The 26,319-nt window shown below is 32.5% G+C and overlaps 8 protein-coding genes across 8 annotated transcripts; 5 read left to right on the top strand and 3 right to left on the bottom strand.

The window, feature by feature from the left end:
* Positions 1 to 3,412: 3,412 nt before the first annotated feature.
* On the top strand, positions 3,413 to 4,313 carry MONOS_17588 (uncharacterized protein; the record flags this gene model as incomplete). The annotated part of the gene is made up of 4 exons (XM_067870522.1): positions 3,413 to 3,431; positions 3,499 to 3,543; positions 4,068 to 4,137; positions 4,187 to 4,313. 4 exons carry the CDS (start codon positions 3,413 to 3,415, stop codon positions 4,311 to 4,313), a joined length of 261 nt encoding a protein of 86 aa, XP_067727052.1.
* A 1,172-nt stretch (positions 4,314 to 5,485) lies between these two features.
* Positions 5,486 to 6,123, bottom strand: MONOS_10243 (uncharacterized protein; the record flags this gene model as incomplete). Its single annotated transcript, XM_067862675.1, has 3 exons — positions 5,486 to 5,767; positions 5,829 to 5,964; positions 6,098 to 6,123. The coding sequence occupies 3 exons, from the start codon at positions 6,121 to 6,123 to the stop codon at positions 5,486 to 5,488; spliced, it is 444 nt and encodes a 147-aa protein (XP_067727053.1).
* Positions 6,124 to 6,629: 506 nt separating this feature from the next.
* Positions 6,630 to 7,338, top strand: MONOS_10242 (uncharacterized protein; the record flags this gene model as incomplete). Its single annotated transcript, XM_067862674.1, has 2 exons — positions 6,630 to 6,765; positions 6,839 to 7,338. The coding sequence occupies 2 exons, from the start codon at positions 6,630 to 6,632 to the stop codon at positions 7,336 to 7,338; spliced, it is 636 nt and encodes a 211-aa protein (XP_067727054.1).
* Positions 7,339 to 9,644: 2,306 nt separating this feature from the next.
* On the bottom strand, positions 9,645 to 11,180 carry MONOS_10241 (uncharacterized protein; the record flags this gene model as incomplete). Its single annotated transcript, XM_067862673.1, has 1 exon — positions 9,645 to 11,180. The coding sequence occupies one exon, from the start codon at positions 11,178 to 11,180 to the stop codon at positions 9,645 to 9,647; it is 1,536 nt and encodes a 511-aa protein (XP_067727055.1).
* Positions 11,181 to 12,276: 1,096 nt separating this feature from the next.
* Positions 12,277 to 13,748, top strand: MONOS_16802 (putative Mak16 protein). The gene is made up of 5 exons (XM_067869676.1): positions 12,277 to 12,412; positions 12,456 to 12,565; positions 12,633 to 12,849; positions 12,898 to 13,021; positions 13,078 to 13,748. Exons 1-5 carry the CDS (start codon positions 12,342 to 12,344, stop codon positions 13,669 to 13,671), a joined length of 1,116 nt encoding a protein of 371 aa, XP_067727056.1. The 5' UTR covers positions 12,277 to 12,341; the 3' UTR covers positions 13,672 to 13,748.
* Positions 13,749 to 13,921: 173 nt separating this feature from the next.
* MONOS_10240 (putative 40S ribosomal protein S26-1) lies at positions 13,922 to 14,953 on the top strand (the record flags this gene model as incomplete). The annotated part of the gene is made up of 5 exons (XM_067862672.1): positions 13,922 to 14,017; positions 14,069 to 14,108; positions 14,178 to 14,219; positions 14,276 to 14,392; positions 14,509 to 14,953. 5 exons carry the CDS (start codon positions 13,922 to 13,924, stop codon positions 14,556 to 14,558), a joined length of 345 nt encoding a protein of 114 aa, XP_067727057.1. The 3' UTR covers positions 14,559 to 14,953.
* A 3,291-nt stretch (positions 14,954 to 18,244) lies between these two features.
* On the bottom strand, positions 18,245 to 20,694 carry MONOS_18626 (uncharacterized protein). Its single transcript, XM_067871662.1, has 3 exons — positions 19,985 to 20,694; positions 19,052 to 19,937; positions 18,245 to 18,868 (listed from the first exon to the last, which is right to left on the bottom strand). Exons 1-2 carry the CDS (start codon positions 20,519 to 20,521, stop codon positions 19,053 to 19,055), a joined length of 1,422 nt encoding a protein of 473 aa, XP_067727058.1. The 5' UTR covers positions 20,522 to 20,694; the 3' UTR covers positions 18,245 to 18,868; position 19,052.
* Positions 20,695 to 22,829: 2,135 nt separating this feature from the next.
* On the top strand, positions 22,830 to 26,260 carry MONOS_10239 (putative RhoGAP domain-containing protein; the record flags this gene model as incomplete). Its single annotated transcript, XM_067862670.1, has 5 exons — positions 22,830 to 22,849; positions 22,937 to 23,064; positions 23,119 to 23,201; positions 23,259 to 23,460; positions 23,534 to 26,260. The coding sequence occupies 5 exons, from the start codon at positions 22,830 to 22,832 to the stop codon at positions 25,954 to 25,956; spliced, it is 2,856 nt and encodes a 951-aa protein (XP_067727059.1). The 3' UTR covers positions 25,957 to 26,260.
* Positions 26,261 to 26,319: the final 59 nt, after the last annotated feature.

Here is a 26,319-nt window from a genome sequence, read left to right on the forward strand (position 1 = left end):
AAAATTAGAAGAAGTGGTTGTGAAGAAAAAAAATAATTTTCATTTTTCTTCACTCAAAAATTCAATGAAAAATTCATATAAAATCAAAGGTTATTCTAACATTATAAGAGACATATACAGTGGGAGTGTGAGTGGGTATGGGGTGTGTGGGGGTGGTGTGGGGGTTGTCAGATGAAATGCCCAGGTGACAGGAACGAATTTATGAAAAAATGATTTTTTTGGGTTATCCCAGACAGAAGAGTCCATTTACAGGGAGAAATCCCTGTGAAAAGGCAGGAAATGAGGTTTTAGAAGGCGTCCGCTCCGCGTCCGCCTTCTACGAAGGCCACATACTGCTCATAGGGCACCCCCCATGAAACTCCGGGGTAAGGCAAATTTTTTTCCTAAAAAAATAACTCAAAAAAATGACTGAAAAATCATAAAAAATTGTGTTTTTTCCCTGGATTTTTGCATGATATTTCCCAAAAGCTGCACCATAGTAGTAGTAGATACCACACACTCTGCCACACTCACCACACACTTGTCTTCATATCCTGTCATTTTATACAAATTTCTTTTTTTCTCTCAAAATCACATATTTCACTCAATATATTCTTTTTTGTATTCCAAGTGTTGGTGGTGAGTATATATATTCACGTTCCCTGTTAGTGGGTGAACAATCCAACACTTGGCGAATTCTGCTTCGCAATGATAGGAAGAGCCGACATCGAAGAATCAAAAAGCAACGTCGCTATGAACGCTTGGCTGCCACAAGCCAGTTATCCCTATGTCCTGTCACACCAAAGTTACAAAGGGGATAACTTCTTATATATAACTTTAAGGGTGACTATGGGATTTTGAGGATAATTTTTTATAAGATACACAATAGGTGGACAAGAAGGGGTGAATCGGTGGTATTGTTGACTGACCTCTCTTTTGTGAGAAAAAAAATAATTTCTGTTTTGACTGAAAAATGACTGGAATATCATTCAAAAATTCATATCTCCACAAATACTGCAGATATTAACCTGGTATTATTTCTATAAACATACCTTCATATTACTAACATAATCCATATTTTTATTTGAAATGAAAATTCAGAGTCAAATTTATAAAAATACATTTTATCTCATTTTCTATGATAACCTGAGTGAAGAAAAGTCAATATATATGAATATTTTGTAATTTTTCATATTTTTTCTGTGTTTTGTAATATCACCGACAATTCATAACTAAGACGTGGGAAAAAGGATTTGACTCAATTCCCCTTCCCCATCGAGATACAGAATTTTTTGTGTTTTTCCCATACAAAAATTCCTAAAAATCGAAATAAATTTATTCTTCAAAGACAATAATTCTGAAGCATTGTCTGCATGAGTGTAGCACATCCACTATTTTTTGGAAAAATTAGAAGAAGTGGTTGTGAAGAAAAAAAATAATTTTCATTTTTCTTCACTCAAAAAATTCAATGAAAAATTCATATAAAATCAAAGGTTATTCTAACATTATAAGAGACATATACAGTGGGAGTGTGAGTGGGTATGGGGTGTGTGGGGGTGGTGTGGGGGTTGTCAGATGAAATGCCCAGGTGACAGGAACGAATTTATGAAAAAATGATTTTTTTGGGTTATCCCAGACAGAAGAGTCCATTTACAGGGAGAAATCCCTGTGAAAAGGCAGGAAATGAGGTTTTAGAAGGCGTCCGCTCCGCGTCCGCCTTCTACGAAGGCCACATACTGCTCATAGGGCACCCCCCATGAAACTCCGGGGTAAGGCAAATTTTTTTCCTAAAAAAATAACTCAAAAAAATGACTGAAAAATCATAAAAAATTGTGTTTTTTCCCTGGATTTTTGCATGATATTTCCCAAAAGCTGCACCATAGTAGTAGTAGATACCACACACTCTGCCACACTCACCACACACTTGTCTTCATATCCTGTCATTTTATACAAATTTCTTTTTTTCTCTCAAAATCACATATTTCACTCAATATATTCTTTTTTGTATTCCAAGTGTTGGTGGTGAGTATATATATTCACGTTCCCTGTTAGTGGGTGAACAATCCAACACTTGGCGAATTCTGCTTCGCAATGATAGGAAGAGCCGACATCGAAGAATCAAAAAGCAACGTCGCTATGAACGCTTGGCTGCCACAAGCCAGTTATCCCTATGTCCTGTCACACCAAAGTTACAAAGGGGATAACTTCTTATATATAACTTCAGGTGTAACCTGGGTATATTTCTGATTATTTTCTATTGGATACACATTTGGTAGACTAGAGGATGTTGATAACTCATATCATTGACAGACCTCTCTTTGGAGAGAAAAAAATAATTTATATTTTGACTGAAAAATGACTGAAAAAACATTGAAAAATTCATATCTCCACGAACACTGAAGATATCAACCTGATATTATTTCAATTGACATATCTCTTCTTCACTAACATATTCTATTTTTTATTTGAAATGAAAATTCTGAGTCATATTTATAAAAATTCATTTTATCATATTTTCTATGATAACCTGAGTGGAGAAAAGTCAATTAATGTGAATATTTTGTAATTTTTCATATTTTTTCTGTATTTTGGAATATCACCGATAATTCATGACGAAGATGTGGGTGAAAGGATTTGGCTCAATTCCCCATCCCCACCGAGATATGGAATTTTTTGTCATTCGAGTTTTGACAAATCCTTTTTCTGAAAAAAATTTCTTATAAAATCAAAAGTCCAAACAGATCGAGTGAAAGTTTCAATAGTGATATATCATACATGTTTTGATCCATTTCACCTCAAAAAACCAGGTCTTAAATGAAAATAAGAAAAAAATTTAAAATGAACGGAAATGATCAGACAAAAAACTATATCCCCTTATCTCCAAAGAAACCTCCTATTAATTAAGATAATCACCATCAAAATATCCTCCGTCAACAAATTTATATTATTTTGTCATCTTTCAGACTTAGAAAAAAAAATTATTTACTGTGAAAGTTTTCCCTTTGTTTTGAATGTTTTGTCGAAGTTTGATAAATCCGACTTGTTAATACAACGTTTCGCTTATTTCTTGATCCAACCTCGTTCATTGAAATCTCTTTGATGGTCCTTGATCTTTTATTTTTCAAAGTCGATTTATTTTTCCAATTAAGTTGCAGTATCAAAATGGTCAAAAAATGAAATTAAATTTTATTTGAAATTTTTCTCTTCAACATGTCATGAATGGGGAAAAAGAAGCATACGGTCATCTTCTAAATTTTATCAAGAGTATTATTCAAGAAAATTAAGAGTTTTGATTGTGCAATCATATTTGATGCAAATTGATCATGTTCCATTATAAGTTTCTTGTTTGAGAGAAAACAACTGCTCTGTCAATGAGATGATGTTGTTTTGCAAATTAGTTTATATTTGAGTTGTATTCTGCTTTTAAGTTTCTATGTCATTGTGTGCAGAAGGTTTGAGTTCTTTTATTTATGACTTTTCCTTATCATTCATTATCTACTCCTTTTGTTTGAAGAATAGACATTTTTATTCCTCCTCAAACTTCACCTGGAATATTTGGGTCATGTTAAACAGTGATTCAACGTCAAATAAGCTGTAGCTTTCGCAATAACTGCATGAGAATTCTTTTGATCAGGAGTGTTCGTGTGATGCAAAAATTTCAACGTTGGACAATGAAAATACACTTCTAGAATATACAATGTACGATTATTTTTTCATGATTTTTTGGAGGTCGTTATTTACCTATTTTGAAAAATATTGAATTTTTATAATTTTTGACATATAATGACAAGCAGTCCGCTTAAGACCAGATTTAGCAGTAAAATTCATGAATACTATTGCTCATAACAACTTATTAGTGCTTTTTTAATTATCAAAAATGGAAAACAATTTCAATTGTTCATATAAGCTTGTAACTTAAACTTTGATCAACACAGAAAATAACTTTGACGCTGGTGCTCGGACATTTCTCAGCCAGTTGCTTTTATGTCGACTTTTCTGGATTCGATTAACGTATATACGGATAAAGTGTTCTTTATTTGGATTGAGGCTGCTGATTGTAAAGTCATCTTTCGAAAAATGATGCAAAGTGTACTCTTCTGGAAGCGTGTGGACATCAAATTTGAATGTATATGATCGAAGAAAACTGCTGAAAAAGAGGTATTTTATATGTACAAACGTTTCTTCGTTTAATTCTTCACAAATTTAGTTTCTTCCTGTTATCAATCGACATGTTTGCATATTCAAACTCGTCAAAAATTATCTTCTTAATTCCAATACATTTGCAACCTGCAATGAGAATTATTCTTCAATCTCCCGGACAAATTAAAATCTGAAATGGAAGTGTTGCAAAAAAGAAACGAAGGAAAATGAAGAGAAATGAAAACGATAAATTTTAAAAGAAGATGCTTGAGAAAACGCAACAATTTTGCAAAAGAATCTGTTATATGCTCAACAATTTCCAAATGAGGCTGACGAGGAAAGCCTGGAATCCTTTAGAAGCATAATGAAAGAGGTCATTAAAGGCACGACAAACAAACATCAGCTGCAATTAACAAAAAGGCATGTTGGCTTTTAGAGGGAAAACTTAAGAACAAGGAGCATTCTCCATCGCAAAGTCTTTTTGGAAATCAAATCGTCCTTGTAAAGGATAAAAGTTTATTTTATATGTTATGCTTTTCCATTTCATCACATTTCGATAACTGTATGATAATTGACATTTCTTCATTTCATCAAAATGAAGTGGAATAAAATATATAATATTAGACAAAAAATTGAAAAAATTTGTTGAATTGTGGGGGGAAAAAAACAATAATTTGAATTACAAAATATGAAACATTTTAATTTGTTTGACTTTTTCAAAATAATCTCAAACATTCAAAGATAAATCACCGTAATATTCTCTGTTAAGATTATCAGATCCTTCGCGAAAACTTTCAACTGCATCTTCAAATCCTTCTTCTTCCATCTTCAATTTCATCTTTCTCTTTTTCTTTCTTTCTTTTTTTTCTTTCTTTCTTTTCTTTTTCTTTTTTTGAAACGTGCATAAAAAATTTCAAAAAAAAAATATGGAGCAAAATTTTTGCTTCTGTGAAAAAAACAGAGATTTGTTCCAAACTTTTTCTTCAATCATTTCATTATAAATCAACCTAAACTATGCAAATAATTACAGAAAAACTGAAAAATTGAGAAAAATATTTGTTTGAGAAGAATGGAACAAAATTCATAAAGCAAAATATTTCGTCCCATATGCAATATCATCATCTATTATTGATCGCTAAATCCCCTCCAAAACAGCATCAGCAGCTCCTCCTTTCAAAAAGTCTTCAATTTTCACAACTCTATTTTCTGATGCACGTCTAAAGGAATAAATACACTGATTGCTAATAACGCTGTTATTATCCTTTACTGCTCGATATAACTGAACAACGCTTCCTATCAGTTCAACATATTCTTCATTCCTCAAACGACAACAGATTGAATAAATCTTCAATGTTACGATCCATCTCTATAAAATAAGCACTTCTTTCGCTTCTCTTCTTCTTTTTCCATTTTCCTCTTCTTTCTTCTTCCAATTCACGCATTTCATTAGCTCTTTCACTTCTCTTGCTGCTTCTCTTCCAAAATGCAGCTCATTCACAATCTCTTTCTCCAAGCTATTGTCATACAAAAATCTGTAAATCAAAAATTCCCAAGCAGACTGATATGCAAGTTTTGTTAGATTTCTGTGTTTCTGCTGCTGTTTGATGATTCCTGTAATTTCCTTTAAATATTGTTCTTGCATTAAAAACTAATTAGAAATAAATGGAAAAAAAGCAAACATAATAAAAATGAAAAAGAAGTGCTCAAACATATAATCCCATATCGCTCAACTCCAGAAAAGCTTTTTCCTTTTCCTTTTGAACTTCCTCGCTTTCCTCTTTCTTCGAGGCAGCTTTCAAAACACAAGGCACACAAATTGATATCAAATTCGAAGAAGTTTCACCTCTGAGCAAAAGATAGCACAAACAAAGATCTACCAAAATATTTTCGTTTATCTTTCATTTTATCTTCTCTTCATCAATCACTTTCTCAACTTTTTTTGCTCAGCGAAGAATCGATAAAGGTTCTCGAAAAAAACCTCTCAACAACATCAATATCCTTCATTTTTTTGTCCTAAACACTCATTTTCCAGTGATATTTAATTTTTTCAATCATTTCATCCATCTAATCGAATAGTTCTGTTGTGAAAATGAAATACAATTCCTCTTTATTCATTTTATCAGTTATTTTATTCTGTTTTTCAATTTTCGATCTTCTCTTCTTAAGAGACCATGTTTTAATGTTGAAATTAAAGTTGAAGTCAAAATCATGTGAAATAAGCATCAAAAATCTTGACAAACACAAATCATCAACATGAACTGTCTGAACAAAAATAATAGTTTATTCGATCAAAAAGAAACAACAGATTTTGATTTCTGGAGTTCAAAAACAAATTCATTTATTCTGCCATTTTCATTTTTTCTTCCGATAAATACAAAACGAAGCATTTGTTGTTGAAACTCCAAACCTTTTTTTCAAGAAAAATTAAATGTTTGCATTTATCGATTATCACCTGTATTAATTGAATTTCTCATGCTTTTCAAAAATGTTTAGAATATTTTATGAACAAAATGAATGAAGCTGAACATATTGAAGAGGGAGAGGAAGAGGAAGAGGAAGAAGAAAATGATGATAGTTATTTTGAGATTTATGAAATGAAAGTTCTTGATGAAGGATCCAAGTCGGAACTTACAAAAAAGTTTTCAAGTTTGTGCATTTTAATGTTGGCAAAACTTGTTTAGTTTTTGTGTATTTGATTTTTTTGTTTGGTTTTTTGAAGAATTGCTTAATGAGCTGGAAGATTGTGAAGAAGTTGAACAGAAACAGAAAATAAAAGAAATGAATTCAATGATGGATGAAATGGATGGAGAAGAACTTAAATCCATTTGCGCTTATGAACTTTTCGATATAATGGAAAAAATTATTGAAGAAAAGAAAATGCCATTGGAGAATGCAATCTTGCTGCTGAAACATATGGGATATTGGATTGGGTTGAAAAAAATATGGCGTCAACCGTACAAAAAACCTTCATTAATCAAAAGATTCGAGAAGATGATTCATGAGGAGAAGCTGAAAAAAGATGGAAAGAACGAAAAATTTTTAGCTGATCTTTGCCAATGCTACATTTCCTTTCGGCACAACTTCCCGTTTGAGTTTCTTTCAATTAGTGCACCATGTCTTCTGAAAGTTGCTCTGAACAAGGATGAAAGCGAAGAAACACAAAAAGAGGTGGAGATGGCTTTTGTTGCATTGAACTATATTGGAGGCTTTTATGTTTGATTATTTCCGGTTTCTTTTTTCACATTAATGATTTTTCTTTCGTATTTTCATGAGGGTTTGAAAAAAGAACAGCATTTGAATGAGATGTCAGAAATCATCAAATATCATCAGGAGCATCGCAATCTATCACGACTTGCATATCAGTCTTCTTGGGAATTATTAATTCACAAAATACATTTGGAAAGAAGTTTGGAAGATGTGATTGTGAATGAATTGCATTTTGCGAGAGAAGCAACAAGAGAATTGGAAGAACTGATAAAATGTGTGAATTGGAAAGAAGAAGAAGAAGAAGAGCATGAAGAGAGAAGAATTGGATTGAATGACGTTCTTATTTTTGAGAGATGGCTCATACAATCTGATGATTACTTTGACTCTTGCAAATTGTCAAATGAAGAGAATTTTGATCTTATCGTGAGTATCATTCGAGTATACAGACTGGCAAAGAATAATTTCGGAGTAATTAGCATTCGGTGCATTAACACCTTGAAAGAAGCAGCCCTAAATAAATCTGTGAAAGTCGATTATTTTTTGAAGAGTGAAGCGGTTGATGTATTTTTGGATGAAATCCAGCAGTCTACATCGATAGATGATAGTTCAGAACAATATTTTGAATTTTTTGAAGGGATTTGTGAAAAATCAAAAGTTAAGGAGAAAGATGAAATGGAAGAAGCAAAAAAAAGAGTGGCAAAAAAGGAGATTCATGAAAAGATGGAAGAAGATGGATACGAAGATATCATCACAAGCTTTTATGGAACACTGATAATTTTGACAACACATTATCATAACTACCAACTGTCAAGAAACTTATCTAATTATCTTTTTCATCTGTAAAGATAATGTTCTTTTCCATCAATTCAATGAATGTTATCTTCTCAGAGAAAAAAAAGAAAGAAGAGTCGAATGAAAACAGAGATTTAGAAGAGGCAGATGGAAGCAAATGAACAAACGGAAAGAAAACGAGAAAAGAAGAGAGAAGAAAAAATTTCAAATAGAAGATGCATCTTTGTCCAGAGCAAAACTTATTCAATGTTAATAATGGATTCTTTATTTATTTCAGTCAATCTTCAAGCTCTTGTCTTTTGCTTCAGTTTCTTCCTCTCACATACTCACACAATCATTCGCATCTCCTTTCACTTCAACAGCATCAATCAACATTTCACCAGTCAACTCATCTTCTTTCTCTTCTATTTGTTTTCTTGAATTGACATGATTTCCATTGAATTTCAGCTGAATTAATTGAAATAAGAATAACTCTTCACAACTTCACTTTGATTGTGGAATAACAATAATAATCGATATCTCATATCTTCCATTTTATCTTCTTCTTCTTCTTCTTCTCCATTAAATACATCTTCTTCTTCTTCTTCTTCTTCGACTTTCTTATCCTTATCTTTCTTTTTCCTAATCTGCATCTGCTGCATTTACAAAAACAATTTCAACTTCTTATCTCTTTTTGGTTTGCATATCATCTCGTTAAGACTTTGTTTCTGTTGTTTTGCTTGCTAATTCTGCATTCATTTGAGATGTTATCTCAACTCGTCTTCTCTCTCAAAAAGGAAGAGTGTAAAACTGGAAGAGAAGGAAAAGAAGACGAGTGAAGCTCAACGTCAGCTTCAACTGTTTGGTGGAATAGAGCTTGTGAAGAAAAGGAAATACATTTGGTTCGATGCAATCTACCATTTATAATGAATGCTGATGTGCGAACAAAAGATGGAATTTTGCATGAACAATTAAACGCGAATCACGCTTTTGGAATGAATTCATAAATCAGCAGCTGCATTTTCCTTTGATCGGATTGCATTCCTATCAGAAATGTTTCTTGTTTGCGTTTAATGTGAGCCAAACAATTGAATCTGCAAAATTGTCAAATTATTGAATTATTGTTTCTTCATTAGAAAAAAAAGAGATTCTTTCCTGATTATTATGGTTGTTGCTTCAGTCATTCAATAATTTAGTTATATGAAGGTTTTTATTCTGTGGTTGAACCATAAGAATATGAAACTTTTTTCTAATTATCAACTTTAAATAAGATTCATGGAAAGGTTTTTTTTTAATTAATTTGGATGCTTTCCATCTCTATCCTTTAGAAAAGTTTAGGAATTTTTTTGGCAAAGAAAGATATCAATGCAATATTCCAATGTTACCTAATTTCATATACAAAAAAAAAAAAAAAAAAAAAAAAATAAAAAAAAAAAAAAAAAAAAAAAAAAAAAAAAAAAAGTTGGAGAGAGAATGAAAATAACAATTGCAAGAAAAGCAACTTCATAATTATATAAATAATAATAAACAATCTTTAAATAGCTCTTTCACATCAATCTCCCTTGTAAGCAAGATAAATTTAAAGAATATAAATTATGGATTTTTCCTTTTGCTTTCTTTTTTTCTTTCGTTTTGGTAATTTTACAAAAAGGTACAACCAAATTCGGCCTAATAAGGACTTCGGCCATCAAATCTCTTGTCTTCTGAAGAAAAGCATTTGGATCCATTCCTTTTCTTCTCATTTTCTTGGCGGTCTTCCCATTATTCAACACCTCTGAGTGGCGAGGGAGGAACTCCTCAGCATCTGCAACAGTCTTGTTCACATCAAACACAATGCCAACTCCAGCACTTGGCTGGCTCAGCACCCAGCTTGGAAATGATGGCAATGCGCTCTCTTCTTCTTGAATGAAATAGAGCTGCGAAAAAGTTGTGCATGCAGAATCACAGAAATATGGTTCCTTTTCGAACGTGTTATGCAACAGAGAGTTCATGTGCAGCTGTGGAAATGAAGTATGAAGCGAATGCTGCGATGAAGATATACGTTTTTCGGTTGCACTGCTGTTTGATTCTTTGTGCAGACGTGGCTCAAATCTCCCCAAATTCTTGTCATTACCTGCTTTTGGAATCTCTCTCAAGCGCTGCTTTTTGATACAAAAAGGCTCACTTAATGATACTGGAGAATAAAGTTTTGAATGCAATTGAGAAGAATAATCTGTAGAATTCCTATTTGATTCAAACATAGAAGGGAAATGGAGCAACTTTTGGGAAATGTTCTGCAATGTGTCTGTTTTTGCTGCTTCTCGTAATTCAATGTGATGCATCGGAGTCGATGTTTCATTACACGATCCTTGTGGAGCAATGACCGTTGAGAGATCCAACTGGCGCTGTTCTGACTTCAATGAAAGTGCTTGAATTTGAGCTTTTTCATCTCTTTTTCGGCTTTGTCGCGAAGAATGTGGCAAAACAAGGAAAGAGGCAACTGTACATGCTTTTTTTTCCTTCATGCTCTCTCGTGCAATCTGATTCAAATAATCATCCTTTTCTGTTTCGGTCATTGCATTCAAATCTGATGTTTTTAGTTTGGTTTTCATCTCCTCCAAAGTTAACGCTCTTCTAACTGATGGATGTGCATCTTTGCTGCAATCTTCATCGGTACATTCATCAGTACCAGCATCGATGTCACCAGGTACTTCAAAACGCTCTTTGAACTCAGCTGCATCCCACATCTTTCTCTCTTCTTCGTTGGAGACCCATTCCTTCCTCACCCACTCTCCAAACACTCGTTCGAATTGTTTGGCTTCCTTAATTTGTTTTCTGATGATTTCTCTCCTTTTCTTTTGCATGGGCCCATCCAGAAAAGCAGTTTGCTGTATCTTATTGACTTTTGTAGTGTCTGTAAAACAATTGGAATAGCTGTGCATCTCAGATGTTTCGTGTGACCGTTTCCATTTCTTGTCTTCCACCATCCAGCGCTCGAGCATAGATTCTCGTTCTGACTGAATCAGCATTGCCCGAGCTGCCCCGCCAACCTTGCCGATGGAGTCTTGGCAAAAGTGATTCTGTGCCGTTGTGTGCAGACGCATATGTACAGCTGCTTCGATCAAGTCCAGTTCTGACGGTCGAGCTGCTGTAGAATTCAATTGAGGATTTTCAGTTTCGTCCAAACAAGACTGTGAAACTTCTGCTTTCGTGGACGAATTTGTTGATCCATATGGCGAAAAAGAACAAGACGAAGAAGATAATTTTAACTCAATATTTTGCTTTTCTTTACAATTGGTTTCAATTTTCCATTTTTTTCTCTCATCATATAATGCATCACTTTCGGTTTGTTGAAAATTGTTAAAATGTGTCTTTTCTTCATCAATTGCACAAATTAATTCATTCGCTTTGCATTTGTCAGAAGGCAATACAAAAAAGATTTGATTTCTATCTTCATTATTAATTTTTTTCATTTTATCCAAATGCAAATGATTTTGTAAGCTCTCGTTCAGATGCATCAATGAAGTGGATGCTTTTGCATTTGATTCACTTGATAATGAAATCATCGAAGAAAATATTTGAGTTGAATTAAGGTCTTCAATATTGTTATTTCTTTTCTTTGTTTCAGATAAATCAGTTTCGTCAAAACATTCAGGATGGATGTAAGTACTTTGCTCCATTAATGTTTCTTTGAAGGTCTTCCGATCTTCGGAATGGATATCCAATTGAAAATCGAAATCAGAATTAATTGCACTTGAATTTTTCTTTGAATCAATTGGAGATGATAAACATTGTACAGCAAATGGAAGCGAAGAGTTGAATGACTGATTGAAATATTGCGTGCTTGACCCGTGAATGTCTGAACGTTCAAAATTTGCGACATCTTGATTGTATTTAATATGTGTTCCTGAAGCAACAAAGAGTCCAGTTTCTCTCATATCATCATTTTGCGCATATTCTGCATAATCATTAGATATATTCTGGTTGATTGCGATTATTCAATTGTTAAATTTAGTTTGAAAAATAAGAATACAATATATCAAAATCTCTGTTCAACCTTCAAGCGTCAAATCAATAAGTTATACCGTTTGAAAAAATGATGTGCTTGATTTTGGCTGCTTATTCATTCTTCACAAAATGTCATCATGAAAAACATAAATAAAAGGGTTTTTAAAAAAATTGTTATGATCTGCATATTCCACATTTCGGTATTTTTTGCATTTTATTAGCATTTCATCAACTTGTAACTAAATACATAAATTTTAATGTCACTTCAAGCAACAGATGAACTTATATGGACATGCATTAAACATGGTTTTTGTTCATCCAGAGCAAAGTTTGGATTGTTTATTATTGTTCATGTTTGAGTTCTTTTTCAGAACAATCACACAAAATTTTTGCCGGAATCCAATGAACGTTTCCGGTTTATGCAAGCGAAGCTCTTGTCCACTTGCAAATGCATCTTATGCGACAGTTGTTGATAGAAAAGGTTTATTTACATATTATTTTGTTTTTGTACAAAACAAAAATTAATTATTTGAAATTTTTTTGTTTAGGAGAGATATACTTAATGATAAAAACAGCTGAAAGAATGCAGTTTCCTGCAAAACTTTGGGAAAAGATAAAACTTCCAAATAATAAACGAGAAGCCAAACATATCATAAAAGACAGATTGCAATTCTTTTCCACTTTTATGCAAAGAAGTGTTTTACGTAGATATAGACGTATTCTTCAAATTCATGGGAGAATTCGTCGTCTTCGTCACAGGATAAAGTATGATAGAATTATTTTTTATTTTTTATAAATATTATTGTTGGATAGGCCTCATGAAGTTGGAATCAAAGTGAATGTTGAACGAAAAATGCGATTGAAGGAAATAAGAGCAGAGCGTGCAGCAGATATTGAAGAAACATTGAAGAAAACTCTTTTGAAGCGTTTATCAACTGTTTGATATTATTCTAATTTTAAATTTTGAAATTATTTATTTGTGAATCATTACAGTATCAAGAAGAAGGTGTATTTAATTTCCCACAAAAGGCTTTTGAAAAGGCTTTGGAAGAAAAGGGGGCTGAATCGGATGAGATTGATGAAGGGGAATCAGATGAAGAAGAAGAGGAAGAGGAAGAGGAAGACATGAGCGAAGAAGAGGCAAGAAGCAAGAAGAGGGGTAAAGCGGTGAAGCCAAGATTGATGTATGAGATGGAGATGGAGGATGCCCATGCTGCTCCAATGATGCTTTCTCATTCTGCTGCTTCATCTGCATCCTCAAAATCTTCTTCTGTGAAAAGGAAAGGAGCAGATGATGAAGATGATGAAATGTATGTTGAAGACGAGGATGAAGATGACGATGACGAAGATCTGAGCGATGTTGAGGAAAGTGATGGTTATGAAGAGCTAAGCGATGAGGATGATCAAGATTTAAGTGGTTTAGATAGTATCGATGATGAAGACGATGAAGACGAAGACAATGATAGCGAAGAAAGAAAAGATCATAAAAAAGCTCCTAAATTAAGGAAGAGTGACAAAAATCAAAGCACTCCTCGAAAGACCCAGAAAAAGAAACTTCATTCTGGAGATATTGAAGATATTGTTTAAAAAATCAAAAATACAAAAATTCACTTCATCATTTCAATATTTTATTTAAAAAGTATGAATTATGTTGTGTATTTTTATTAATAATTAGAATTGAATTTTGCTTTTTTATAAAAACTAAAAAAATACTTGAGATTTTATGTATAATGTAATTTCAAGATCAGACTTTTTGTTTGTGGTGATATTTTATATTCATACAGGCAATTTCAGCATAAATAACTTTTCTAAATTTATATTTTTTCATTTTAACAGCATGCTAGTTAAACGCAGAAACGGAGGCCGCTCAAAACATGGAAGGGGACATACACGCTCAATTCGCTTTGTGAATTGCGAAAGATACTGCCAAAAGGTTTGAAAGTATTATAGCATTGCTTATTTATTTATTTTTTCATAAAATCAGTACAAAGCTATTGAAAGATTTGTCGTTAGAAATATGGTCTGCTACAATTTTCTTTTTTCACTTGTTTGTTTTCAATTGAATTATTTTCGATGAATGAAATCGGTTGAAGCAGCTGCACTGAATGACATTAAGGAGGCAACAGCTTATCATAGTTTGAACTTCATTTCTGATTTAGGTTGATATCTTAATAATTTTTCATTTTTTCAGGCTACACAATCTCAAAGCTTTGCATGAAAATGGAATACTGCGCCTCCTGTGCTGTACATTCACATCAAGTGCGTGTAAGGTCTGATGAAGCTCTTCGCAATCGCGACCATCCACATCGTCAATGAGTATGTTTCAGATAATTTATGAATTATCTGTTGCAAAATATTTGCTGAACGATTTTGAACTTATTTTTATTTTAGCCAACTGATAAGTGTGATGAACAAAAAGGCCAGGTTCTTCAAGAGCACAAGGAGCAACTGGACCTGCATCGATGAGAGCATAATCTGTCTCAGCATTTAGTTTTGTTATATTTACATTCTTATAAATGCACGCTCACTCAAAGTGAAATTCAGCAAAACCCCAGACTATTTCGTTTATTCATTCAAGAAAAATACTTATTATAATCCTTTATTCTGAGTTTTCATTTACAAAATAAGGATTATTTCATTTGAAAAGCATAATGAATGTTGCAATTCAAAAATTTACTTTGGCAAATGATCAAATAAAGCTGCAAATTTTGTTATAATATTTTGGATAACAACAAATGAACGTTAGTATTATTTTAAATATTTGATACATTCTCTTCAATTGGGTAGAAATCAAAACTTTGTAGTTTGTTGTAATTCAAACTTTTTTCAATTCGCTTCACTTTTTTTTCAAAATTGAGCAAGCTTAACGAAAGTCTGAAACTGTTTTAATTTTCCGCCTTTTTTTGAATCGATTTTGAGAAGAGATTTATCAATTTGAAGTTGACTTTCAATCAGCGCATTAATTACTTAATTCTAATAGTTTCAATACGTTCAATTATTAGAAAAGCAAAAGCACATCAGATACAAAACAAATATGAAAACCATGTGATCCTTCCAACAAATGACTTAAAATCGTTTATCACTGAGAAGTGAAATAGTTTTTCGCTTCAGAAGAATCACTTCGCAAAACGCCCTCAACAGTGAAAAACAGAAACTTTTTTTTTTTTGTTTTTGATGAAAGAGTTTTTGAAAGTTTTTTTCCATTTGCGAAAATAGTTTTCATGCAAATGGAAAATGAAATTTGATTATAAAAAAGCCAATGTTTAATATTATGTCATCACATGTTTAACTTCAAATCGCTAAATCTCTTCACAGAGTTTATATAGTGTCACCTTTTTAAAGGGACTTTCACACTTATTAGCACTTTTTTTTGTTTTTAACTGTCAACTTTCAACAAACGTTGATTGGCTTTCAGCACATCAAAAATCCTTTTAAACCAGTTTTATTCTATTTATTCACTGTTTTCTTTTTTATCTTTGTTTTTTTCACATCGAGATATTACGTTTTTTTGTTAAATTTGAATTGGTTTTTCCCTCTCAACCAAACATTTCCAGAAAATGAAAAATACTGTTTTCAAAAGCACAGACATTTATCTATCTGTTTTAAAATTCTTTTTTTTCACAGACACTTTTTTCTTGTTTTTTTCACATTTCATTTTTTTAACAATATGGGTGATTCTTTTTGAAATCATAACTTTTTTCGGTGTGCTGTTTTTTTCAAAGATTACTTGTCACTGGGTAAAGATTTTTCATTTAAGTGCTTAATACATCAGAACTGTTTCAAAAACAAATGTTTAGACTCAATTGAAAACGATGGACTTATGAGAAGGCATATTCTCTTTTCTATGTTCATTTGTTAATATTCAAGCGAGTTTTTTCGAACCGAAAATTTTTAACGGAAAAATATGACATCAAAAATAATCACCCATATGCTAACGAAAAACTGATAATTTCTTTGTAAATATGATGAAACGATAAAAATAAAAATTTGATATACAAAACTGACACTTTAATAATGAAGTGTTGAAAAAATTAAACATTTCTTTTTTCTATTTGCCTATTACTGACAAATAACTCCAACTTGAAATTATCGATTTTCAAATTTTTGAAACAAAGTTATTATCTTTTCAAATAGAAAAAAGAAATGTTTTATTTTTTCAACACTTCGTTATTAAAGTGTCAGTTTTGTATATCAAATTTTTATTTTTATCGTTTCATCATATTTTCAAAGAAATTATCAGTTTCATGTTTTAATGTTATTTAAAAAAAGAAATGTGAAAAATACAAGAAAAAAGTGTCTGTGAAAAAAAATTTTTTTTAAAATAGTTAGATTATAGTTTGTGCAATTCAAAACAACTCATCAATTTCTTGTGAGTTACCTAGTTGGCTTGTAAAAATGTCCTATAAAATTCTGCAAAAAAACTCAATTTCTCGATGTGAAAAAAAAACAAAGATAAAAAAGAAAACAGTGAATAAATAGAATAAAACTGGTTTAAAAGGATTTTTGATGTGCTGAAAGCCAATCAACGTTTGTTGAAAGTTGACAGTTAAAAATTAAAAAAAGTACTAATAAGTGAAAAAGTTCCATAAAAAGGTGATCCCATTAACTTCGATTTGACACTGATAAACAATAATTACTTGAAAATTTGAACATGCTTTTGTAAAAGTTGTGAATGTTGAAAATTAAGATAAAACCAAACAATGAATATTTCAATAAGTTTATGGAATATTTCATTCAAATTTTTTTAAAAAAAAATAAATATTTGACACATTGGAATGGGGGTATGGCTGATTTTTTTTGTTATCATTTTTTCGTTCGATTTTTGATCAAAATTTCAATCTCAAAAGGATTTTCAAAGAAAATCCATTTCCTTTTAAACATTATTATAAAGTGTGTGTATTTTTCGATATTACAGTCAAAACCGGATATAATCACATCGGTTTTTGCACAACTTTTTGTGACTATATCCGACTGTGATAAAACACGATGTTGCTTCACACAGAAAAAAATAAAAATTAATTTTTGAAATAATTAATTTTGAGTCGATTTTTTTATTTTTGGAAATTCTACACAAATACACTTTTTTCACTTGCTTGAACAATTTTGATCGTAAAAATACATTATTTTGACTTATTTGAGGACATTTTTGAAAAAGCGAAAAATTGTAACTTTTGATCAAAAAATCGATTTTTCAATGAAAAAATCACACATAATTATAAAAAATGTGATTATATATTTTCAGCCCTGTGATTTTATGCTATGAAAAATGAATGAAAAATAGGCCAAAAATGTCGGTACATCGAAAAATGTGACTATAAATGAATGTGATTATATTCGACGTAATTGTATCCTGTTCAGACTGTAATGGGAGTTTTTTATTAATGTCAAATATGTCATATCAAAGAATTCAACGTCACTAATTGAAAAACAAACCAGAAGACGAATCCTTTGATTGAACACACTTTCCGAAATGATCATTTCCTTATGTTTGATTAAAAAAAACAAGTTGATAAGAATAGAACTTTTTATTTTAAATAAATAATTCGTTGAAAATCAAATTTATTTTTTATATTTCACGTTTCAACAATTATTCAAAAAGAAAAGTGTTCAAAAGAAATAACAATTTTTGACTTTTCAATAATAATAACTTATTTGTGGGAATTGGGAAACTTCAAACTATTTCATTGAAAAATTATAAAGACTTTGTGGACTTTTTCTGATCAAAAAATTCAAAGAAAAAGGACTTATTTCTTGAAATAATTGTGATGTTTCCAAATGTTTTGTTGTTATTTCATTGATATCTGTTAACGTTATGAAATTTTTATTTATTTTGAAATCCGAGTAAAATTTTGTCAAGTTTTGATGGAAACGATTTTTAAGTGTTTTGTGCAATTAGATAAAAAAAACGTATTTCCTCCAAATTATCTATTGATCATTATTTTCCACCTGTCCAACCTGCACCATAAATTCACAAATAATCATAAGCATTTCATTGGTGAACAAGTTTCTTATTAAAATATTTTTTTTGGCTATTTTCATTTTTCCTTTGTGTTATAAAACTTCGTCTTATATGAACATTAACCACAATAATGCAGATTTGATAGTTGAAAGTCTTTTGAAATTTTATTTAAAAACTAATTGAAAAAAGAATAATTGCTTTTTCATCACAGGAATGATCAAAAGAGGTTTCAATTGAATCTCCCATCATTATCATTCAAAAAATATTAGAGGAAAAATGATTGGAAAAAAATGAATAAGATAAAAGTGCTGGTGATGAGATATGATAAACAATGCAACTCAAAGAACTCTTATTTCTATTTTCGTTTGGTTATTTACTGACATTAAATAAACAAAAAATCTTAAAAAATCAAAAATAATTTGTTTGCGCCAAAGATTTAAATACGGTTATGTTCCATCAAAACAATTTGCATATTTCCCCTGAATTTTCAAGTTTTTTTTATCAAAGCTATATTCCGAAGGCAATATATTCATTGTTGAAAGAAATTCCTTTAATACAGAATTTAAATGTGCAGCATTGCGTATGTTGATTGATTGCAAAATTGAATACAAAAAACAAGACAACAGAAAGAGAATACTTGTGAATTACAAATAGAAATGCAAATGATAACTTTTGAGATTAGCCATTACAAAATGAAGACGAAGAAGAATGAATGATTGAGGTAATGATGATTGATAAGACACGAATAGCGTGAAACAAGAGAAGAGAAAAAGTTGTTGATTAATAAGATATAAGCGATAATATCAAAATCCATTTATTACGATGCTTTTGAACGAAAGGAATTAAGTTGAGCTCAAATAATAGATGGAAAGTGCAAATATTCTTGCGAAAAAAAAAAAAAAAAAAAAAAAAAAAAAAAAAAAAAAAAAAAAAAGGTAATTAATATCTGAGACTCGAAACTCAAAAAAAAAAAAAAGAAAAAAGTTAAAAAAGAAAGTTCTAACAAACTTTAAAAGCGATCAGGAAGATATTTGCTTTTGAGTTGCGGTTCCACAAAAAAATCCGAAAAATTCAGATGAAAGTTCGAATGCTGGTTCATAATTTTCATATTACTCCAAAAACTGAAAACAATGTCTTCATATCCTTCTTCTTCTAACTTTTCAAAAATCTTTCTCTTTACCATTTCTCGTTTTTCATTGCCTCTTAATTCGTTTTGCTTTCCACAAAGCCAGTTCCAAGCATAAACAATTACATATTTGATATCCTCGTATGTCAATTCATTATATCTTTCGTCTATCTTTGTGCTCAACCTTTTCGAAAGAATTGAAAAGAACTGTAGACGCAAATGAATAGTGGATCTATTCAATGACATTTGCTTCAACGCTTCCAAAACGTAATCAACAGCTCCACATTCCAGCAAATCAGCAACATAAATATTTGGACAATCACAGACAATGCAATTCAGGTATCGAACACAGTCTTCATATAACCATCTTTTAATATCTTTCGCTTCTTTGCACAACCTCACAACGTATGAAATCAGCTGAAAAGTTTCCTTTTCCCATATTTTTGTTTCACAAAAGTAGATGAAACACATATAGCACCAGCTCACTAACAATTGCGCTTCTTTTTCTTCTTCTACATATTTTCTTCCTTCGCTTATCCTCCAATTTGCATTTCTTTCCAATTCTTTCATTTCTTTTGTTGCCTCTTTAATAAAATGTAGCTCCTTCGTAATAACAATATTCAAACTTCTTTTGTATTTTAATCGGCTAATTAAAAAGTTCCAAGCATATTCATAAGCAAGTTGTGTAAGGTTGCGATGCCACTGATGATATTTGATTATATTTTCCATCTCCTTAATGCAAAGTTCTTTTTTCTCAGACAGAAAATGCTGACAAATTAAAATAATTAACAACAAAAATGTATAAATGTTCATACGTATATTGGTTTAATTGCATTCAAAGCACATAAAGCATGCTCCACCTTTTTTTGTGAGTCCAATCTTTTCCCTTTGTTCAATGCTACTTTCAAAAAGCAGGGAAGAGCAATTGCAATCAAACAATCTGGTAAATAATGATGACAATTTAAAACGTAACACTCGCAAAGATCATAAATTTTATTTTTATTCATTCTTTTTCCTTTCTTCTCTTCGTCAACAATCATCTTCTCAATTCTTTCACTCAAAGAAGAAAAATCAAAATGATTCATATAAAAAGCATTCGATAATTTGCTTCTTCCAATACGTTTCAACAATAATATGAGGTTATCTAATGATGTTTTCTTTTCTTTAATCAAATTGTCGATTTCAGAGTAGAAATCAACAGGAAAAAATGCACTTAAATAACTCTTCGTGCTTTCCATTATTTTGTTAAAATCTTCGAATTTTCCTTCGTCCACATCATCCATAAAATTATTTATTTCTTTAATTTTAATTTTCTGTTCTCCTTCGTTGAAATATTTAAGTTGAGAAATCATTTCTTCAATGAATGTTTTTGAAGTCAGAATAAAACCCAATAAAGGAATTTTTTAATATAAAATTTAAGCAACGTGAGAAAACCTAATAATTTAACTGACTGAGGAACCAACTTCTTCGGTTCCGTCATTTCACTTTCTTTGTTAAGGTGGCGTCTTTTTCTCTTGATGAATCCAAATTCAAAGTGCCAAATATCACGTATAAAAGCAAAATAGAAATATTTCAATAAAAATGAAATACATTAGAACGAGTTTTCATCCCGGCTTATTTCCAAAAACCTTGAAAAAAGAAAAATTCAAAAAACAATATCTTCAATTTATTATTATGGAAAATGGATCATTGCGATTTTTTCTCACAAATCTCATTAAAGATTCAATCTTCAAAATTTCTTCCCTATTTCCCCCCACATCGTTAATGAGACACTTGAAGAAATGCAGAGTAAAACAACACATCATTTGAGGTTCTTGTTGTTAAAAATTTGTTAATTTGACTATCTGTTAAATGTTTTGTTAAACGAACTTTGGAGGGTTTTAAGATTTGAATTTTTTGCATAATAATTGTCAGGGTTGGAAATGCTAAAAAAATATTTTGAATTTCCTTTGAAAGCTTGTTTTTCATTAAAGATGATAATTTTGACATTTATTTTTTCTTTCTTTCTTTCTTAATTTCTTTTTTTTACTCGTTTTACAGAGAAAATAGTTTAAATATATTTATATTTCTAAAATGACATATTTGAAAAAATTGTTTCTTTCATTCATCCCAGGTGTGAGTTCCTCTTCAAACCTTCTTTTTTTCATTTTCAGTTTTTCAACAGCATAAAATTTCTCATATTTCCTTTTTCACGAAGACATAATACATATAATTATCAGCAATATTTTCTGATAACTATAATTCATCATCAATTGTACTTTGAAGGATATCCACGTTATAAATCTTTGAGAATTTTGAAGAATCTATGAGATATCGGCGAAAGAAATAAAAAATGCTTTAATGTATTTGCGTGAGTTTAGGGGCTTCAATAATCAAATCTATTCAAAGCAGAACATTTTTCTCTTTTATTACTTTTTATTTAGAATTCTTCATCCTTTCGTTAATTTTCTGCTTCTTCTGACTTTAAGACCCATTCAACTGTAAAAGTATCAACCTACTTCGTAAACAAATTTAGTCTCTTTGATTTCATGCAAGAAGCTAACGCGTTTCATTTTTTTATTTAAATTAGCAGACAGACTCTTTTACGATGAAGAGTCGTATGAAAATGCAAAAACTCTAAAATCCAATGGTAATAATCTTCACAAAAGTGAGTACAATCATTCCCCACTGAAAGCTACAAGAGTGCAAATACTCATGTTCGCTATGTGCGTGGAATTATATCTGAGATGAATTTATGAATGCATAAAAGGGGAATGTTCAGCATCTTTAATGAGAAAGAATATTAATATTTGCGGGTAGCAGGATTTGCTTGTTATTTTCAAAATAACATTTATAGAACTGCCATGCACATGATATCTTGCTATTGCTTTTCAGAATCCAGCCATCAACAAACTTGTTGTTAGATTCATTCACATTTTTCTCAATCCTCTTATAACAATGTGATGTTTTTTGTGATAACCAGTTTGTAAGAAGCAAAAAGAGAGAAAACAATACGTAGATGAGCTTTTGCTTTCAAGATTCCATCATTATCAAGAAAAATAAACATTTCAAGATACTTTGGGTTTCTTCAATTCATAACTGTACCCTTCAAACATTATCATAGAAAAATAAGCAGCCATACAAGCATTTCTTCACAAAAAAGCTGTCTTCAGATTACTTGACATTCAGGAATTTACAAATTATCTTCACTTCAAACATTTCCAAGTAATTTCTTCTGGACTTCTTTTTCGAATCTATGCATCTTTACAATCCTTTCTTCTTTTTCATTGGTTCTTTCATAATTTCGCTTCACTTAAAAACAAATCCTCAAAACGTGAATTTCAAAAAACTTTGAAGGAATATCAAAAAGCTTATTGATTACAAAGACTTCCAAAATTGAAATGGATGAAATGCATTTAATATATTTTTGTTGATGCGTTCATTATTGGTTCGTTATCATTTTCTTTTTCACATTCTTTAATAGAATCAAAATAGAAATTGAAATGATTTTCAATAATAATTTTTTTTCTCAATAAATCATATTCTATCTTTCATTCCTTCAATCATTTTCACCATCTCAACTTTATATGATTATAAGCATAAATAAAATTGAATATATGATTCTTTGGATTGATAAAAGTGATTGATCAAATAATTAATTAATTATAAAGAATTGTTTTTATGAAAAAAGAGAGCCTCCGGTTTGAAAACAAATTTTAAATTTTAATTTTTAAATTTTATAATCAATTTCTCTATTTCAAATTTCGATTGATTATTGTTGTTATTAGATTTTTCTTTGGCTCATGGAATATTGGAACAAAATCTCCACCAGAAAATTTAACGGATTGGCTTCATTTGAAAACTGGAAATAGCGATTTATTAGCAGTTTCATTACAAGAGGTTGTTCCTTTAAAAGGTATGAAATGCTTTTATTTGAAAGAATCTGGATGTTATCATAATTTATTAATAGTGACTTCTCTGTTAAAAGATACAAATAATTTATCAAAATGGGAAAAAGCCATCCTGAAAAGTCTTGGGACGTCTTATACCATGGTTTGCTATCTCCTTTTCTTGAGAAAAAAATTAGAATTATTTTGTTTTCATTTACAGCTTTCTTCAAGGCAGTTATTCGGATTATCACTTTCAGTATTTGTACGAAAAGCATTGCTAAAATACATAGAGAATTTTCAATGCTCAACTGTTTCATGTGGAATTTTAAAGTTAGTGCCAAACAAGGGAGCCATTGGTTTTAGCTTTTACCTTAATAATCGCCCTTTGTGTATCGTTGCAGCGCACCTGACTAGCGGAAGAGGTTTATTTATTAAGTTTAACAATTATATTGACACGACGAATGATGATATATTTTCAACAAACATGCTTTTTAGAGAAGCCTACACGCCGCTCAGAGGATTACCATCGAATTATGCGCGAATGTGTGTTCAAGCAACCAGAACTGCACATTTGCGACCACGATTACTCGTTTTTTCTGGGAGACCTGAATTATCGCTTGGACTCCTCACTGACGCGGGAGCAGATCGAAGACATGATCCTAGAAGACCGCATCGACGAGCTGCAGTGCTTCGACCAGCTGAACATCCAGCGCTGCCGCAAAGAGGCCTTTTCGGAGTGGGCAGAGATGCGGATCACATTTGCCCCGACATATCGCTTCAACGACGGGACAGACGTGTTCGACACCAGCCACAAGCAGCAGTGCCCGGCGTGGTGCGACCGCGTGCTGTGGAGAACAGCCAATCCGAAACTGACGCCGCCTCTGTCGTCTGTGCGGACACACTTCTACGTGCCTCATTCGCCCTCACTCTGTCTGCTGCCCAGCGAGAAGGCAAATGCTCAGGCAATGACACCTGCTGATACTTCATCATCTTTATCATCATCTTCGTCCACTCCCTCATCTTCTTCATCTTCTTCATCTTCTTCATCTTCTTCATCTTCTTCATCTTCTTCATCTTCTTCATCTTCTTCATCTTCTTCATCTTCTTCATCTTCTTCATCTTCTTCATCTTCTTCGACTTCTTCAACTTCTTCTTCTCCTCAGCCTACATCTTCATCGACTGCTTCTTCTTCGCTTCGAACAATCACATTCTCCAAACAGACTTCAAAGAATGCCCCAGCAAATGAACAGCCTGCTTCATCTGCTTCGACAATTCCATCAGACAACCTTTCTGAGCGTTCTCAATCTCTTCCTTCTTTTTCTCCTTCTCCACTTCCATCGCCAACATTTTATTCTTCACCCACTTTTTGTTCTTCTCCGTCTGCTTCCTCAAATTCAAATGCAACTCCGCAAAAAGCTATTGAAGACAAAACAGACGAAAACAATTGCACAACCATTTGCAGCAACAAAGATGGAGAAAAAGAAAAAGGAGAAAAAAACAAAGGCAAAGCAATTGAAGAAGAAGAAGAAGAAGAAGAAGGGGATGAATCGAAGCAGTATGCTGTGCTCTTTTCCCCTCTTTCCTATCCTCCTCCTCCTCCTTCTGAATGCCCCTCTGCACGTTCTCTTTCGCTGGCGGTGTCGTCGCTCTCCTTCCGCCACCCCGCTGTGCCTGTCTCTGCTGCCCCGCAGCTCTTCTTCCACCTCACTCCACTCTCTTACTCCTCCCACCAGCACTGCCACACCAGCGACCACCGCCCCATCTCTGCCCTCTTCTCCCTCGCCCTCTCCACCCGCCTGCCTCCGCAATACTCCTCTTCCTCTGCCACACCCCCGCTCTTCCCTCAGACACACTCCGTCGGCTCTTCCCTTTCCACCCTCATGCCAAATGCCTCTCCGCCTTCGTCTCCCATTTCAGAGCAGCCGAGCAGCACTCACAACTCATCTTCTTTCTCGCGCCCTCCTTTTCCTTCTGCCTGCAGCCAGCCTTCTTCTCCCACTTCTCTCTCTTCTCTCTCTTCTCCCACTTCTGCTTCCTCACTCGCCTCGTCTCCTTCGCCTCCTCCGCCTCTTCTTCTCTCTGAGCAGAGCAATGGAACTTCTCCTCAAACACATCCGGTTGTTGCTAATGCAGCTCCTTCAACTGAATCGTCTCCTTCTTTTCCTTCTTCTCCTTCTTCCTCCACTTCTCCTTCTTCTTCTTCTATTTCTCCATCTCCTTCATTTTCTCAGACAAAAAGTTCATCTTTGTTGAAATCGCCTTTCCTGCCAAAATCGAAACAGGTCTCTCTTTTTGTTCCTTGTGGAGTTCAGAGTTCATCTCCTTCATCATCTCCTTCAACTTCTTCCTCTTCCTCCTCCTCATCTTATTCAGAAAATGAGAACAATTCTTCTTCTCCTTCACTTAGTCTGCTGAACAATGGATCATCACCACCATCATCGTCTTCTCCTTCAACTTCTCCTTCTTCTGCTTCAGAGTTGTCTGCCTCAAATATTTCCTTTTCTGCTCTCTCAACGCTTTCTATTTCTCCACATTCTTCCTCTTCCTCTTCCTCTTCCTCTTCATCTTCATCCTCATCCTCATCCTCTTCTCCTCTTTCTTCTCCCTCACCTTCATCTGCCTCTTCCTCCCAAGCAAACACTTTCCCCACACCCACTCCCCCTCTCCCTCTTTCCTCTGACGATACACCTGCCTCTTTCAATGCATCGCCTTCTCCCCATTCGAAGTCTCTTTCGCTGGGTGCACCTGTCCAATTGGCTGAAATGAAGGCGTTTCTGTCTCTTTTCCCACAGCAGAAGTGGCCTCTGCAATGTGACACAGACAAGTCTGGGGCAGAGCTGGTGAAGCAGGGCATCATCAGGAGAAGGGAAATGGTTGCAGCAGAAGAAAAAGCAGAAGATGCATCGAATGGCGGATGAAGACGATTGTTGTTTTCTTAAAATCATAAAAGTTTATACATATTATTTTATTATCAAAAAATGAATTATTTTTATTCGTATTTTAATTTGGTTAAAGAGTATCACAAGTGTTTGAGTGATAATTATGTTTGCTTATTACAACGTATGTGTGTGTTTTGTTGTGTGATTTGCAAAAGCTTCAAAGTGACTGTCGAATGAGTTTTCTGTGCAGACTTTGACTATTTTTGCATTCGCATCCTTGTTTCATTTCTGTTCAGACTTAAAAATTGAAAATGTTCTTTTCTTTTCTTTCTTTTTTTTTTTTTTTGATTCGACTTTGCCATTTTCCAATTTTTGTTGTGAAATTTCGAATGTAAATTGCAT

This window comes from Monocercomonoides exilis (genome assembly GCF_001643675.1).
Source record: "Monocercomonoides exilis strain PA203 chromosome Unknown scaffold23-1346700, whole genome shotgun sequence".
Taxonomy (NCBI): Eukaryota; Preaxostyla; order Oxymonadida; family Polymastigidae; genus Monocercomonoides; species Monocercomonoides exilis.